The sequence below is a fragment of the Centrocercus urophasianus genome, unplaced genomic scaffold (genome assembly GCF_019232065.1).
Source record: "Centrocercus urophasianus isolate 14NV4802_14NV808 unplaced genomic scaffold, USGS_Curo_1.0 seq_16, whole genome shotgun sequence".
NCBI lineage: Eukaryota > Metazoa > Chordata > Aves > Galliformes > Phasianidae > Centrocercus > Centrocercus urophasianus.
In genome coordinates, this window is record NW_024884711.1 from 25,417,279 (window position 1) to 25,431,645 (window position 14,367).

The 14,367-nt window shown below is 39.0% G+C and overlaps 1 protein-coding gene across 1 annotated transcript in view; it reads left to right on the forward strand.

Moving 5' to 3' along the window:
- CDK6 (cyclin dependent kinase 6) overlaps window positions 1-14,367 on the forward strand; it is a 120,958-nt gene that overhangs the window by 22,380 nt on the left and 84,211 nt on the right. Inside the window, exon 2 of the mRNA XM_042817470.1 lies at window positions 5,425-5,560. Coding sequence (XP_042673404.1) covers window positions 5,425-5,560 — 136 coding nt within the window. The remainder of the gene's footprint in view (window positions 1-5,424; window positions 5,561-14,367) is intronic.

Here is a 14,367-nt window from a genome sequence, read left to right on the forward strand (position 1 = left end):
ATCTAGAATTATTTCACTAAAACTCCTCAGAGCAAAAAGAACCTATATCCGATGTCTGAAATGGCAACTCACAAAAGCATGGTGGAGCAGGTGACTGCTGATGAGGATGAGACAAAGCAGCATGTCCTGAACAAAGGGAAAGAGCTCTGTCATATGTTTTTGAGTGTGAAGCTGTATTTCCTGTTTTGCTACGTGGGACATGGTTTCTTGTAACGCACATGTTCCAGTTCAGTTGCCCAACTATTGTGTTTCTCATCTGAAATATGTCCCTGTTGTTAAAATGTTTGGTATATGTGATCCCAAGAGGAGACTGCTTTCCGTTAGCAGACTGTTTTTCTTCTTCAAAAGCAAAGAAGGAGAAGGTACCTAAAATTGAAAGTGTGGGGAGAGCTAGCATTTACAAGGAGTATTTTGTTTAAATGGTTGGGCTGAGAAGGGCTTTCAAGTGGTGAGGAGGCAGATCTTACAGACTAGTGACTTCCAGAGAACAGAAGAGTCTAAGGCTGCTGCTGAAATTTGGACCCAAGGGATGCCTGACTGTCATTCTTCAATGTTTTTAGGTATGAGAAGCTGAAATTCTTGTGCACTTGAGATTATGTACTGGCAGGATTAAGTGGAGCCACAGGTAGTGAAAGCAGAAGCTATTCAGGCTGCCCCAAACATATTTGTCAATAAACCTCAGTCATGACCTGTAGTAGTTTTGGTACCCGAATTTTGTCATGTTTGCATGAACACTGTCATATTTCATGATGGTTTTCTGTCTTGTGGTAAATACCTTTCAGAGTTACGCTGAGACCACTGAACTCTTTTCCATCTAAGTCTTTGTCCAGGTTTCTGAAACCTGGAAACATCTTAAATATTTCTCCTTCTCAGCATCTCCAGTTCTCTTTTTCTTTCTTTTTTTTTTTCTTTTTTTTTTTTTTTGTCACATACAATCTAGGAAGCAATTCTTCCTGGGAAGAGACTGTTCCTAAGAAAATTATGGTAAATCCCTATTACTAAAACACTTCTGAGGGCAGAGACTGTCTTTTTGTTCTGTGCTGTGAGTGACCAGCACAGTAACAGGATCTTTGTTCGTGTTGGATTAGCCCTACTGCAATAAAAATAACAATAAGCCTTTGGATGCTTTGGCAGCGAGTGTTCCCTTTATGCTCTGGTTAGTTTTCCAGTTGTACTTACTCATCTGTTTGAGAGTAACCAAGGGAGCTAATGTCCTGCAGTTTTTCAGGTCTTACAGTCAGACCTCTTGTTTGGTATTTTCTGCAGGTGGCAAGCCTGGTAGCCTGATGGTTTTGATCTCCATCTCTGCTGCCTCAGTTTGCACAGGAAAAAAAAAGTTTATTCCTTTTGAAAATGGGTAACTTTATAACAGTTCTCAGAGCATCTCAAAAGCAAATCTAATAACACTGAAAGACCTTCTAGAAGCTGTTAGCAAATTAGTAGCAGTCAGAATATATGCCGTGTTTTCAAGGGAATTGGCAAACTGCCTTTTTTCTGCTGAAAGCATTTATCATTCACATGTTGTGATGTGAAATAAAGATGAACTGGGATTGCTTTTACCAGATTACTTGTAAGAAATAACAGGGACTTCAGGATGCATCATCTAGTTTACTACATTCAGAAAGAGAAAGATATTTTTGTAAAATAGATACAGATTAGATTCGTATCTGATAAGCTTTTTTACTTTAGTACTATTAACCTGAAAAAATGCATTAAAACATAGGTACTCATTAAATGTCTGTTGAACAGTGTTAGTTCAGCTCAACGCGTCAGGCGATACATGACTTCCAGCCAAACATCTTGTTAAATACTTGCAGGATTTCCCATAGCGGATCTTACTTTAATCAAATAATTCAATCGTTTCATTTGTAAGTACAATAGAAGGGCAGGGCTTGTGTTTACAGAGAATTCCGTATGGAAATCCTGTATTAATTGAAGTACATTCACTTCACTTAGGATGGTGTCCACAACCTAACTCTTTAAATAGAAGCTCTTTTGCTGTTGCCTGTTCCAGAGAGGCAGTGACATACACAGCTGGCTCATCATGTAGAGAAAATCATGAGGAAATGGCGTGAAAGATAAGCAGTGCACACAGCAGAAGTATGCCTAACTAAAGAAGACAACTCTGTGCATTGTTTTCTGTAGTGGATATAAAATAATTTATGAAAAGTAGTTTGATCCCCATGGACACTGTCTGGTGAAGATGCTCTGTTTTGCTCAATCTTCTTTGGGCTGCTCCTAAAGTAATGCCTTCTGTTCTACTACATCGGCCCATGACATCCAAGGTGGATGTTGGTGCTATGAAGTAGAGGTTGAACCTTCCCAATGTTCTGTAGCATGTTGTTGCCATGTGACAGAGGGCAGCAGACACGGAGGAGTGGTGTGTGACGTAGAAGTGCATATGAAGTAAAGGTGTGGAATTGAATTCCTCTCTGAAGGAAAAATTGTACCCATTGATCTTCATCGATGCTTAGCTAATGATTATGGAGTCTTAACAGTGGATATGAGCACAGTGGGTGGTGCAGCAGCAATGACAGTGACATGAAAGACAAGCCATGTTCTGGACAGCCATGCAGATTTATACAAAAACCGCAAGCAGCTCTCGTTCATTGCTAGCAAAAGTGCGTAGCTGATGGTGGTGATTGTGTTGAATCATAGTATTTCATAGCTGAAAATTTCTCTATCGAGTAGTTATTTTGCTCTTTGTATCTGTTGTGATTTCCTTGCAAATAAATAGGAAGCATTACTTTTGGAGTATCCTACATATTTTCAAAATTATTAGTGCAGGCAGTGCCAGATGTTTTTTGTAATATTGCAGATTCATTTCTGTTACTCTGTAAATTATTGTCTTTTTAAGGCAACAGTTGTTTTCTGCAAGTAAACACAATGCGCTTCCAACCAGCCCCATGTAGGATATGGAGGTTTATTAGCAGTAGACCATTTAGAGTTTCACATAATGGCTTTATAAAAGGTTAAGGTATTATTAATCACTGATAGTATTATGGCTCAATAATAGAAGACTAGAATTGCACTCCTTAGAGTTCCTAATTGTGCTGTGTCAGAAAATGCCAGCATTAAAATAAGCCCAACGCAGAAGAATTAAACAGAGAATCAGCATTTCCTTCTACAGTGAGTTGGAAGTTTCATGTTGGTTCTATATTGTATACAGTGAAATCTTTTTTGCTTTTTTTTAGCAAATTATAGTTCTGCTGCGGTTGAAAGGATAATTTTGCCAGTGTATTAAATACCAGGCAAAAGAGGTGTTTTAGAACATTTTTAGGTAAATGTAGGTCAACACAAAGAAATCATACAGTTGGAAATATTTTCCAGTGTTTATGTTCAGATGTTCAGACCTGTCTGGCTCCTCTCTATTTGCATGTGTTGGGGTTATAGGCAGTCCGACTACATTCCACATGGATTTATATAAATATATTACAGATTATTAACCTCCAGCCAAATAACACCAAATTTAACTTTTCAGGAAGGTTTGTGACTTTCCACAAAACTGATTCACTGTGTACGGGCATCTCCATACATACTGCATTAAGAGAATCACAAAGAGAATACTATATATCTGTATGAGAAATGCGCTGTTAACAGTAATTAGGCTCCCATAATCACTCAATAAATATTCATTCATGTGATGATTACAGATTAAGCACAGATTACATTTTCTTGACAGAGGTAGGGCGATGGCTTTCCATATTCTGTAACTCCAGTTCCCAAATAATTACTCACTGAAAGGCTCTTTCAGGCTAAAAGGAATGTACATGCATCCATTTTCAAAACATAATGTCTAATAAACAATTTTCAAGTGTCTGACCAAAGATTATTTAGGAAATGCTATTAAAATGGGACCAGAGCCATAACATGTTAAATCTATACTGTCTCAAATGAAGCATAATGCTCTTTTAAACTGGTCGCAGTCTTCACAGATAGTGTTGCCAATTCTTATCTTCCCTTCCTTTGTGAAATATTTTCTTACTTAAGATAAGAAGTAAAAACTCTGTACAAGGTACTTGCCTCTTCTGCTCTCAGGTGACGCATTTTAAAATTGACCCCCAGGGCTTTGTGTGTCATCTGCTGTCTACAGATCCTGCATATGAAGTACTTAGTCCTAGGAAAAAGACGAAAATATTACTTGAAAAAATTATCAGAAATCCTACACTTTCCACAAAGTAAACAAGCAGTTATTCTGTGTAAGAGCATAAAAGACGTCTGTAATGAAAAACATGATTTCAATGTCATATTCAGTGACACTGACCAAAATAATTAGTACTGCTTTTGATTTGTTATCAACGATAGGTTTTTCACTTTAGCAGTGTGGATATCTTTCTTAATAATGGTATTAATTGTATTCTTAGCTCTACTGTCACCTAATAAAAGTAGCAGTTGATTTTCTGCCTTACTTCAGAGAGAGGCAAACTGGTCTGTACAATTTGTCAACTAAGTGAATACACACATTAGTAAAGTATGTGAGCAGGGAACAGCTTTCTTCCATCTGTAGGATGATTTCCTGTTAGGACTTTTTTTTAGAAGTGAGACTTGAGGGAGGATGGTGAATGTGATGGTCAGTGGTACAACAATAGGTGTGAAGTACTGAAGGATGGGAGGGATTCTGTGTAGAAGATAAAAAAACTGGCACAGTAGATGAAGTGAAGAAGGTGAGAAAAATCCTAATTAGAAAAAAGAAGACAATAGAAAATAGAGTAATGAGGTAGGAATGCAAAATTGTGAACAGCTTTGAAAATAAGTTTGAATTTGATGTTGTGCAACGTGGTAAAATGATAAAGAAATTCCAGTAAAAGAGTGGCAGAAAGTGATGAAAGAAAGCTTTCTCAGCAGTGGCATCTTGTGCCTAAGGCTTTTTTCCTAGCTGTATCCTGACTGAATGTATTCCTTGCTTCTGGAAATTTGCAGGAGTAATCAGTAAAAATATTTAATTTCTACCAAAGAAAATTTAATTCTAAAGGCACATAATGGTGAACATCAGAGTTACGCGGGAAAAAACTGAAGGTGTGTGCAGGCAACCTGTATCTTTTTTCCCTCAGAAATGTTACTTATATTGGTTTTTTTTGAGAAGTGCAGTTGATGAAGCGTAGACCGTGGATAAATGTCAGATCAGGTTCTGTATTAACTTTGGTTGCTCTATCAAGAAAATACTTTCTTCTAATATAATTATTTTACTTTGATAAGCCGATGAATTCTTAATCCCCTATTATAATCCCTACATGAAAGAGGTCATATTATCAATGTATCCGTAGTTATCTGATGGATCAAGAGATTGAAGTTGCACTACCTTTGGAATGCTCTTTTTTTTAGTTCTCTGTGCTGTAGGAAATTGAAATAGACACGTGTGAGCTGCAGGGTGTGTCTGTGCTGGCTCCTGTATACTCACCTCCTCTTTTCTTTCCCTCATCTCAGATTGTTTGATGTGTGCACCGTGTCACGAACAGATAGAGAGACCAAGTTAACGTTGGTGTTTGAACATGTGGATCAAGACTTGACTACTTACTTGGATAAAGTTCCAGAGCCTGGAGTGCCTACTGAAACTATAAAGGTATTTAAGAAGAAAAATGTTGGGTACTCTTTCAGAAAGTGTTGGATAAAGAGAACACAGATAAATCACAAAGACCGTACTCAAGCAAACTGCATTTTGACCACATTTAGTCATATCAAAATTGAGTAAAGCCCAGCTTGGGGCACAAGCTGCAGAACAACAATCCATATTCACTAACCAATGTATTTTCTTGGTGGAAATTTTGTAGTCTTGAGTTCCTGTGACTATTTCTTGTTTTAGTGCAGGCCTACCAAATTTGTTCCAAACCATTGAGAATGACCTTTGCTCACAGCTGTAGGCAGATCATTTAGTCCAAGAGTGCTCGAATCTTCCTTAGGTAGAGCACTGACAATTGTTGGCATGTATAATGTAAGTTCTGTGCAGCTACACTTTTTCGTTACTTTTAGTTTCCCCAGGAAACTGCTTTCATTTCATGTCACGTCCTTCTGACATATGTAGACACCATATAGACATCTTTTGACATATGTAGTTGTATATACCTGTCTGCATCTCACAAGAGCAGTTGATATTCACCATGGATCTGTGGGGCCTGAATTGAGCAGTGAACAGAGGCTCAAGGAAGAGGGTAATACAACCAGGTGTTGTAGAGACTGGAAGAGCTCTCAGTAACTAGGAGGATGGCATTAAGTTTTCCCATCACATCACTCATATTCTGCATCTGCAAGGGAAGACCTCTTCCCAAGATACAATGTGCTTGGTACTAAAACATGTATTCCAATTCTCCTCCTGGGAATTTCATTGTGAAGTGCTACATCAAGGATCATAGCTTGAAATATATGACAGAATTTTTAAGCCTGGGAAAAAAAAAGCAGAAGGGCTAATGTTCCTATATTATGACTAAATATCTAACATTACTTTTTCATTTTTTTTTTGTGATGAAAAATAATGCATGCTTTCAGAGAATGATTGCCTTGCATTTGTATAAGTACTTTCTGAAGGTATGTTGTGTCTTCTTAGTCTGGCAAAGGAGAGAGGGAGGAAAATAGAGAAAAAAACGTAAGACCTATTTGAAATGTAGTAGTAGTAGTATTTTTTGTTAACAGCTTCAAACTCAGAGGTCTTTGAGTACAAAATAACATTACACAGATAAAGATCTTTTTGCTTGTATCAAAGTCACAAACATTTAGCACCACCCAGTTCCAAAAATAGTATTTTTAAGCAACCCTAGTGGATAAAATAAAACTTTATTAGCACAGCCTTGATTCAGTCCCTGCGGAAGACTGAAATGTACCTCTAGCAATTAAAGGGCTCTTTTATGTTAATGTTTTAAGGGTTCTGTGGTCTTCTAAAGCTTTGATGGTACATAAGGGTTCTGTATATCAATGTATCTAGCATTGTAATAACATAAAAGGTAGCAGGCATACTGTCTCACTGAAAATTGAAATACATGGGAACTGAACCACCAAATCCCTGAAATCTGTTTGAAACATCTTTTGAGCTATCTTTCATGTAAAGCAATTGGAAGAGGTGAGCATTGCACTGAAAGGCTTCCAATTTTCTAAAACCCCGTTCTAAATTTCTACAAGTATATTGTAATATGAATGCACGAATATACATTTCATGGTTGTCTTTTACTTGTGAAGAAAATCATTGTCATACTTTTAAAAAGCACTATTCTGCTTACACAGTTTATAAGTTCAACTCGGATGATATGTCTGATAATTGGCACAATAAAAGAGAAAAAATCAGCCATGCAGAAACAAAGAGGGAGAATAATGTTGCTTTATGGACAGGGCGAATCCCACCAGAAGGAGTTAGTGAAGGTAAAATTCATCCTGTGATACATCTACCTCTTTTCAAATGGCAGAAGAAAAGTGTAAGAGGCTGTGTCATAGAATCGTAGAATGACTTGAGCTTGCTTGGTCTTTGTTGATTTTAACATTTGCACAGTAGCTGTTGTGTTCTTGAATTCTGCTTAGCGCTGAAAAAAAAGTAATAAATAGAACCAGTTAAATTAAATTGGACCTTATTGCTTCACTGTTCATGTATCTTAAAAACATCCAGTTTGTGAAGGTATGTTTGCTGGTAGGTCGTGATCACTGATGACATGAGGAAGGTTCTGAGGGCTTATTCCTAGCATATTTCAATATCTTTCTAAAGATTACGTCTGTATGGATGTTCCTGGTGGACACTGTGGCAAAGCATACTTCTCTTATGGAAGGGAAATACTGCCATTTTGCAGCAACTAAGCATTTGACTCAGAAAGCATACATCATTAGATTATAATCTGATTTTTTATAGTTTGGCTTTTGAGGTTAATATGGATTCATACTTCATTTATTTTCCAGAATTGCAGACAATTTGTGTAGACTATTTCCCCTCATTACTAGCACAGCACAAAACAACTGCCAGCATTGTAAGGCCATCTGTTAAAGTTCTGTGTCAGCAGCACAGAGGTACCAAACAAGTTGAGTAAGCTCTGCACAGCTCAGGTAGAAAGTTCTAATGTACCTTTTCGGCACTAAGGTGTAAACTCAACAGTTGCTGGTGGAAAGTGAATGATATAAAATTCCAGTGAGAGTTTTATCCTCAAAGATCCTTTCTGTATGAACTAAATACCTTCATTGTACACCATCTGAGGGAGAGGGACTCAGCTTTTGCAGGTTTGGAGTGTGCTAGGGTTTTAAGTTGCTCTTGAGGATGATAAGTGACAACAGTACCATTTTGAGAATTCCCTTTATGTTTAGCAGATAGCAAACAGTAGCAGTACAGAGAAGACAACCATGTAGATAATTTAAGTACGTCTAAATATTTTGTCTTTATGCTGCTCAGCGATGTTTTTCTAGTATCTGAAGTCCTTCAGCAGGAGCCACCCCAGAAGGTATTTTAGGAACATGTCCATTGGTGTCCGTAACATGATGGAAGAGGAGCAGTTTCCTTTTGAGACATTGCCTGGTAGTGGGAATACGTGCAGAGGATGTAAGGCAAACATGCTCAGTTCCCCTCCCTGTCTCTAGAAGCATGAATGCCTATTTCTGTGGCTGTAGTTCTGACCACTGAGTTATAGGTTTTTCTGAAAAGAGGCATTTTAAATCTTTTCTATTGAAGTGCTTCCATTTTTTTATAAGGGAGTTTTCATTGGGCTAGAGAGATAGACAGTATGACTCCAAGTGCTCGTGAACATGGCACTCACCTCTGAAAGAGAACTGTGAGCCATTAATGTCTTTAAATCCTGGATTATAATCCTGCTTGCTCTTGCTTTCTTCCTGTGTCACACCTGATTAGTATTTGTTCCATATGGGAAGAATCAGAATTAGCAATGACAGCATTATCCTTTTCTCCTCTCTACTCACCTTTTCCTCCCCTCTTTCCTTCCTGGGAAACTTTAGGGTAGTTTCTTTGTAAACTGAAGGTATGAGATCAGTTTCCTTAGGACACAGCTGTTAGTCATGCATACGCCATCAGTAATGTTAAAACATTAATGCCATTAGCAATTCAGAGAGACTTGGCTCATCAGAGAAGGGAACAGATCAAAGATCTCTCGTATAGCAGGGGCGTATGTTATTTCTTGTGGAATGCAAGAATTGCTGGGGATGACCTTCTGCTCTGGTCTGCTGACTAAGAACCATCATGGCATTCCTGATAGCCTGGAACAGGGCAGTCAGACCATGAACAGGGTTTAAGGTATGTCTTTTTCTCTGATATTACTGATTCCCCACTCAGGGGAATGGCTTTTCTGAATATTGTTTTTCTGTTTTTCCTTTGCATAGGAATCCTAGATCTCTATCTCATTCAGACATACAAATTTTGCTACTTAGATGCCTAGCGTTTAGACAGTACAGCAGTGAACCCAGTTTCCGTTTCTGGATTTATCTGATAGTAGCCCATGAATTGTATTTTAAAATTTATCCCAGTCAGGATAATAAAGGAAAAAAATGTTGCTATTGCATCCCTGTGCACTCCGTGCAACTTGCACTGCCTGCTAGCAAACCAGGTGGGCTGGTCACATCTTTGCAGGCTCTTGCAAAATTAATATGAAGATGTTACTTCTCAGAAAGCAAACCAGTGTTCACTGCTGCGAGGTGAGTCATCATCAGCCATCTGCCACAATTGTACCTTCTCAGTCGACCACGTATGAGATGTGGAGCAGATGTCACACAATCATGCAATTCTGCAAACAGCACAAGATATTCCAGGAAAACACATTCACCCGTACTGACAGTCTTCAGAGTGGGGCCCTGTTTAGCAGCATCTCGGTTAGAAGTTACTCCTTGACATATAAGCACACTAAAAAAGAATCCACAAAAATTAAAAAGAAAGATACTAAAGGAAGAGCTGTTTATAATTTTTTCCCAACAGTAAGAAAAAAGCAAGGCTTAGTGAACCCACAGAAAATTGATCTGATCCCCAGCTGATACAGAGAGGTGTAAATCTATTACCCTCAGTGAAATGATGGCAGTTTACAGCTACTAAGGATCTTTGTGCAGCATTTTCCAAGACGTTTTGTTCTGAAGCCAAATTATAATTTAGAGTTGTCACTGTAAATAAAAGGGGAACAAAATGGCTGAGCTGTTTAGTTATCGTGGGTTACATCTTGTAATTTCTTTTCTGTCGTCTTACTATCGGGTTGGACAGCTGCATGGAAGGGCAGTGGGAAAGAGTACAGGTGCCCTGCACAAGAGGCAGCTCAGAAGGAAGTGTGTCTTAATGGAGGATGTTCTCTCAATGTTGTGGTTCCCTCTGTTGCAGGTGTTGTCATTTCTTTCCCGTATTGCTGCTCCATGTAAAGACACAGCCACATCTCCCCTGATGTGGTGGTGAACGTAGTAATGCATGGTCTGACCAAGGAGCTGGAGGAGTCCTGATTGAAATGAGGACACTCCTCAGCGTGTAGTGTTTTGAAATTTAATGTTGTATCTGTACAGTTACTTCTTTAACCTGGATCGTATTACTATCAGTGTACAGCCACACATTTTATTTATAGTGGACTTTTATCTCCAAATCCCTGCTATTTCCAGATGCAAATTCAAGCATTTTCATACTGATGATTTATAGTTGTTTTTCTGCAGTGCTGTAGCCTGAGACCTCTGTTGCTTGCAGCTGATAGTTCATAAAAATGTGAAGCACTCCAATAATTTTAAATCGCCCTGTCCTGAGCGGTGATTTAAAATCACTGGAGTGCTTCACATTTTTTCAGTTGTTCCAGTTTGGAAAGCAGTCAAGCAACACTGTAGAATAATGCATGAAAGCAACCTGCCCGGTGTAATAATTTCAGTCTCTCAAAGCAATGACACTGGATTAAAATGTCGCAAAAGATGCCTGTGAAGGACTTTCTAAAAAGACATCTCAACCTACTTTTCTTTTACGGCCCAAAATCTCAAGGCAGCAATATGGTCCATTATGGCCATTGTGGCCCTAAGGGATGTGTCCTCCTTTGAAGTCAGGAGGAAGCTGGGGGGTCCTCCATTGTTTTCAACAGATGAAGGGCCAGAAATCATCTTTATTTAGGAAGTCAAAGGGAATTGAGCAACTGAAAAGATTCTAAATTGTGGTAGGGATTGGAGATTCAGCCTTTGGTAGATGAGAATTTATAATCCAGTCATTGTAAAATTGCAGAATTAAAGGCACTGGAAGTGAAATGTTGCTATTTGCTGATTGAATCCCTCTTAATTCTACAGAACTGGGTATTGGTGTGATGCAGTATGCTGTTCTGGATTCTCTTGAGGGGCTCTTGGTTTATTAGTGATGCTGGGTTTTTGCTGTTGGAACATCAGTGTGATAGTGATTGCTACAGTGATTGCTATGTGAAATGCTTGGATGACAGTAGAAGAAAATAAATGTAGCAGTGGGGCTGAGCAGCCAAGCAGCACATCAGGCATTGCCACTCTGTTCAGCAGTGAGCCAGTGGCCGTTCCAAGGAGCGGGCAGGATTTCTGAGATGCTTTCCTTTGTCTGTCATGGTAGTATGTGGTCACAATTTGCTCTGTGTGTAAATCCTCCCTCAGTAACCAACAGAAGTGTCACTCATTTTAAAAGTCCTTCCCTTCATCAAAGATGCAATTCTGCAGTTAAACTAATTAGGAGAAAGCTGTTGCAGCTCATAGTGTACTCGAAGCTGTAGCAGAACAATAGACCAAAATGTTTGGATTTAGCCATGTTCTAAATCTTGCTTGCAAGCCATATGTTGCTTCTGACAAGTAATTTGAAGGTCATACTGCAGCAGATGTGAGATAGAGAAGAGACTTTCAAAGAGCTATTCTTGATTTTTATGGGGGCAGATAGGGATCGTTGTCTTAACAGTGTTTCTGTACTGGCAGGAGATCAGACCCCTATGCCTCTGCATACTCAGAAACCCATACCTCACCCCAAAGCAAGCAGACAGTACTGGGAAGAAGAGACAGAATGGTGCACATTGTGATGATCCAGGTCTTCGGGAAACCTGGCAAACTTTTATTTTCATGTTGAACTGAGCCAGTCTGGGACAAGAAGCATCACTACAAGATACCTTTCGCATACCTTTCTCAGCAAACCCAACTTGTTACAGCTCAAATTCACATTGGAACATTTATGAAGTACATGTATTTATTGATGGCAAATATACAGATGTAGTGTAAATTAATTCAAAAGGTGGCCACAAACAGCTCTTCACTAGTGTAAGAGTAATACTGTAATCAAATATGTTGTTACAAAACTCTATTTTCCTCCCAAGAGAATATAATATTTCTGCACTGTCTGTGTGCACTTCTTACGTGCCAGTAAGCAGTCAGGTTTATTGCATTCCATGGTAAAAATTAATCTGAAGTGAGTTACTTCAGTGGCACATTGATCTACTCAAGATATGTTGTTTTCATTTCTTTTGTATGTAGATTCTGCCTGAAAATAAAATCCCATACAAATAGATAGGGATTTTGGGGGGGGGGCGTGTTTTCCTCCATAGAACTTAAAATTAGCTTTAAGAATTTTTTTATGTATTTCATGTACAAATATGTAGCCACACACGCACGTGCATAGGCATATAATTATTGTATTGGCCCCCTAATATAGATGCAGCAAAAATGCTGCGATTTCAGCAAGTGTGAGAAAGAGAAAAGGAAACTTGGTGAGTGTTGCTCTGCCCTGTAGGGAACTCATGATACAAAAATAGCTGTGGAGAGAAGAGTCCAGAATGGGCAACTCAAGTGCTTAGAGAAGAGTCACATGGACAAGAACACAAAAAGGACAGCAGCTCGCCTGCATGTGGGGAGTGTTTGCTGTCACTGTATTTATATGTGTGCACATGGAGGCATGCTGCACATGTACACGTACATGTATACATATACCAATATACATATATGACTGCTGATACTCAGAGTCCATCCTGTTAGGGCTCTGTTCCAGCTCACCACCAGGTACAGCTGAGCTGAAGGCAGTTGTAGTAATAGCAAGGAATAAATGTGACCTAGCTGAGGCTATGCCTTTCCTTCCTGCTTGTGTGTGGGACCAGAGACTAGGTGGAGATCCTGTATCCCACTCTCCTCTGCAGGTAGTGGAGCAGACTTGGCTCCTCCCTGCTTTCCATCCTGTGGCCATCAGGGACAAAAGTGCAGAGAAGCACCAGCCAGTGCTGGCAGCTACATTTGGCTTCTGAAGCAGTCAAAGCCATAACCTCTGACACTCAGAGAATTTCCAGTGTTTCAACTCAGTGTTCTCTGCCCATGCTAATCCCATTTCCCAGCCCTTTCTTCCTTCCATCCTTTCCCTCCACCTTCATTTCTTCATCTCGCTTTCACTCTGTGTTTACGCAGGATAATATTTTCTGTCCTTTCCCTCCCTCCACAACTTTTCTCTCTATCTCTTTGCTTTTCATTTTCTTTATCCCCCCTAACCAACTCTCTCATTAAGAAATAATATGGAACCATCTCACTGTTTCTCCACCTGGGGTCTGTCTTGTCCATTTTATTTGTCCATTTTATTTGTGAGCTTTTAATGGAACAGATTGTGTGAAAACCCTTGACTATACAATGCCCACCCTAATAGGTCCTCCTTTTTGGCTGCCCTTTACACAATACTTTGTTAAACATGAGTCATGGTAATCAGATTCCGCACCAGCATTATTTGTCTGAAATTGTGCTTCTCTGTTCTGTTTGCTCCCCACCAGAGCCACACTTCACACATTTGCACAACTGCTTCCTTTATGTATCACTGCTCTGTAATCAGCGTGTGGTTCATGTTACAGGTTTCTCAGGTTTCAAAGTGAAATAAAATGAGCTTTCTTCCATTTTGAGAATATCCTTCTTTTTAAGAAGTCCAAACAAAGACACACATTATTAGTAAGTTCTCAAGCAGCTGCCAAAAGACAGAAAATTAAGAATGGAAACATGAGTGAAATAACAGAAATACTGTTTGGTGTTTGCTCTTTGTGCAACAGCAAGGAAAAGTATTTGGGGATTAAAATGATTAATTTATTTGCCGTTTTCGTAAAGCAGACATGGCTTTGTAATATTTGCCAGTGTCAGTGCTCCAGAGCAGGACATGGGTCAAATCCTTCTGTGGTGTAGCTCTTGGCTTCTTAGGGTTACTCCAAGGTTGGCTATGGTGCAGTGCTATTAGCATCAGTTAGCAAGCAGCCTTTCAGTTGTTTTCATGTAAAGCATGAACAGCTTGCAATTAAAAAACAGCTTAAGCTCCTAAGTCAGAATCTGTCCTTAATTTGGAGATTGGAAGCCTTATCCAAAAACTCGTAAACATTAGTATTTTAGTTTCTTCTGACTGCTGTGTTATTGTTACAGCTATAAGTACTACTGCTAACATCACTATACATAAGCATCTAAAATAATGTTGGAATATACATACCTGAGCCCTTCTGG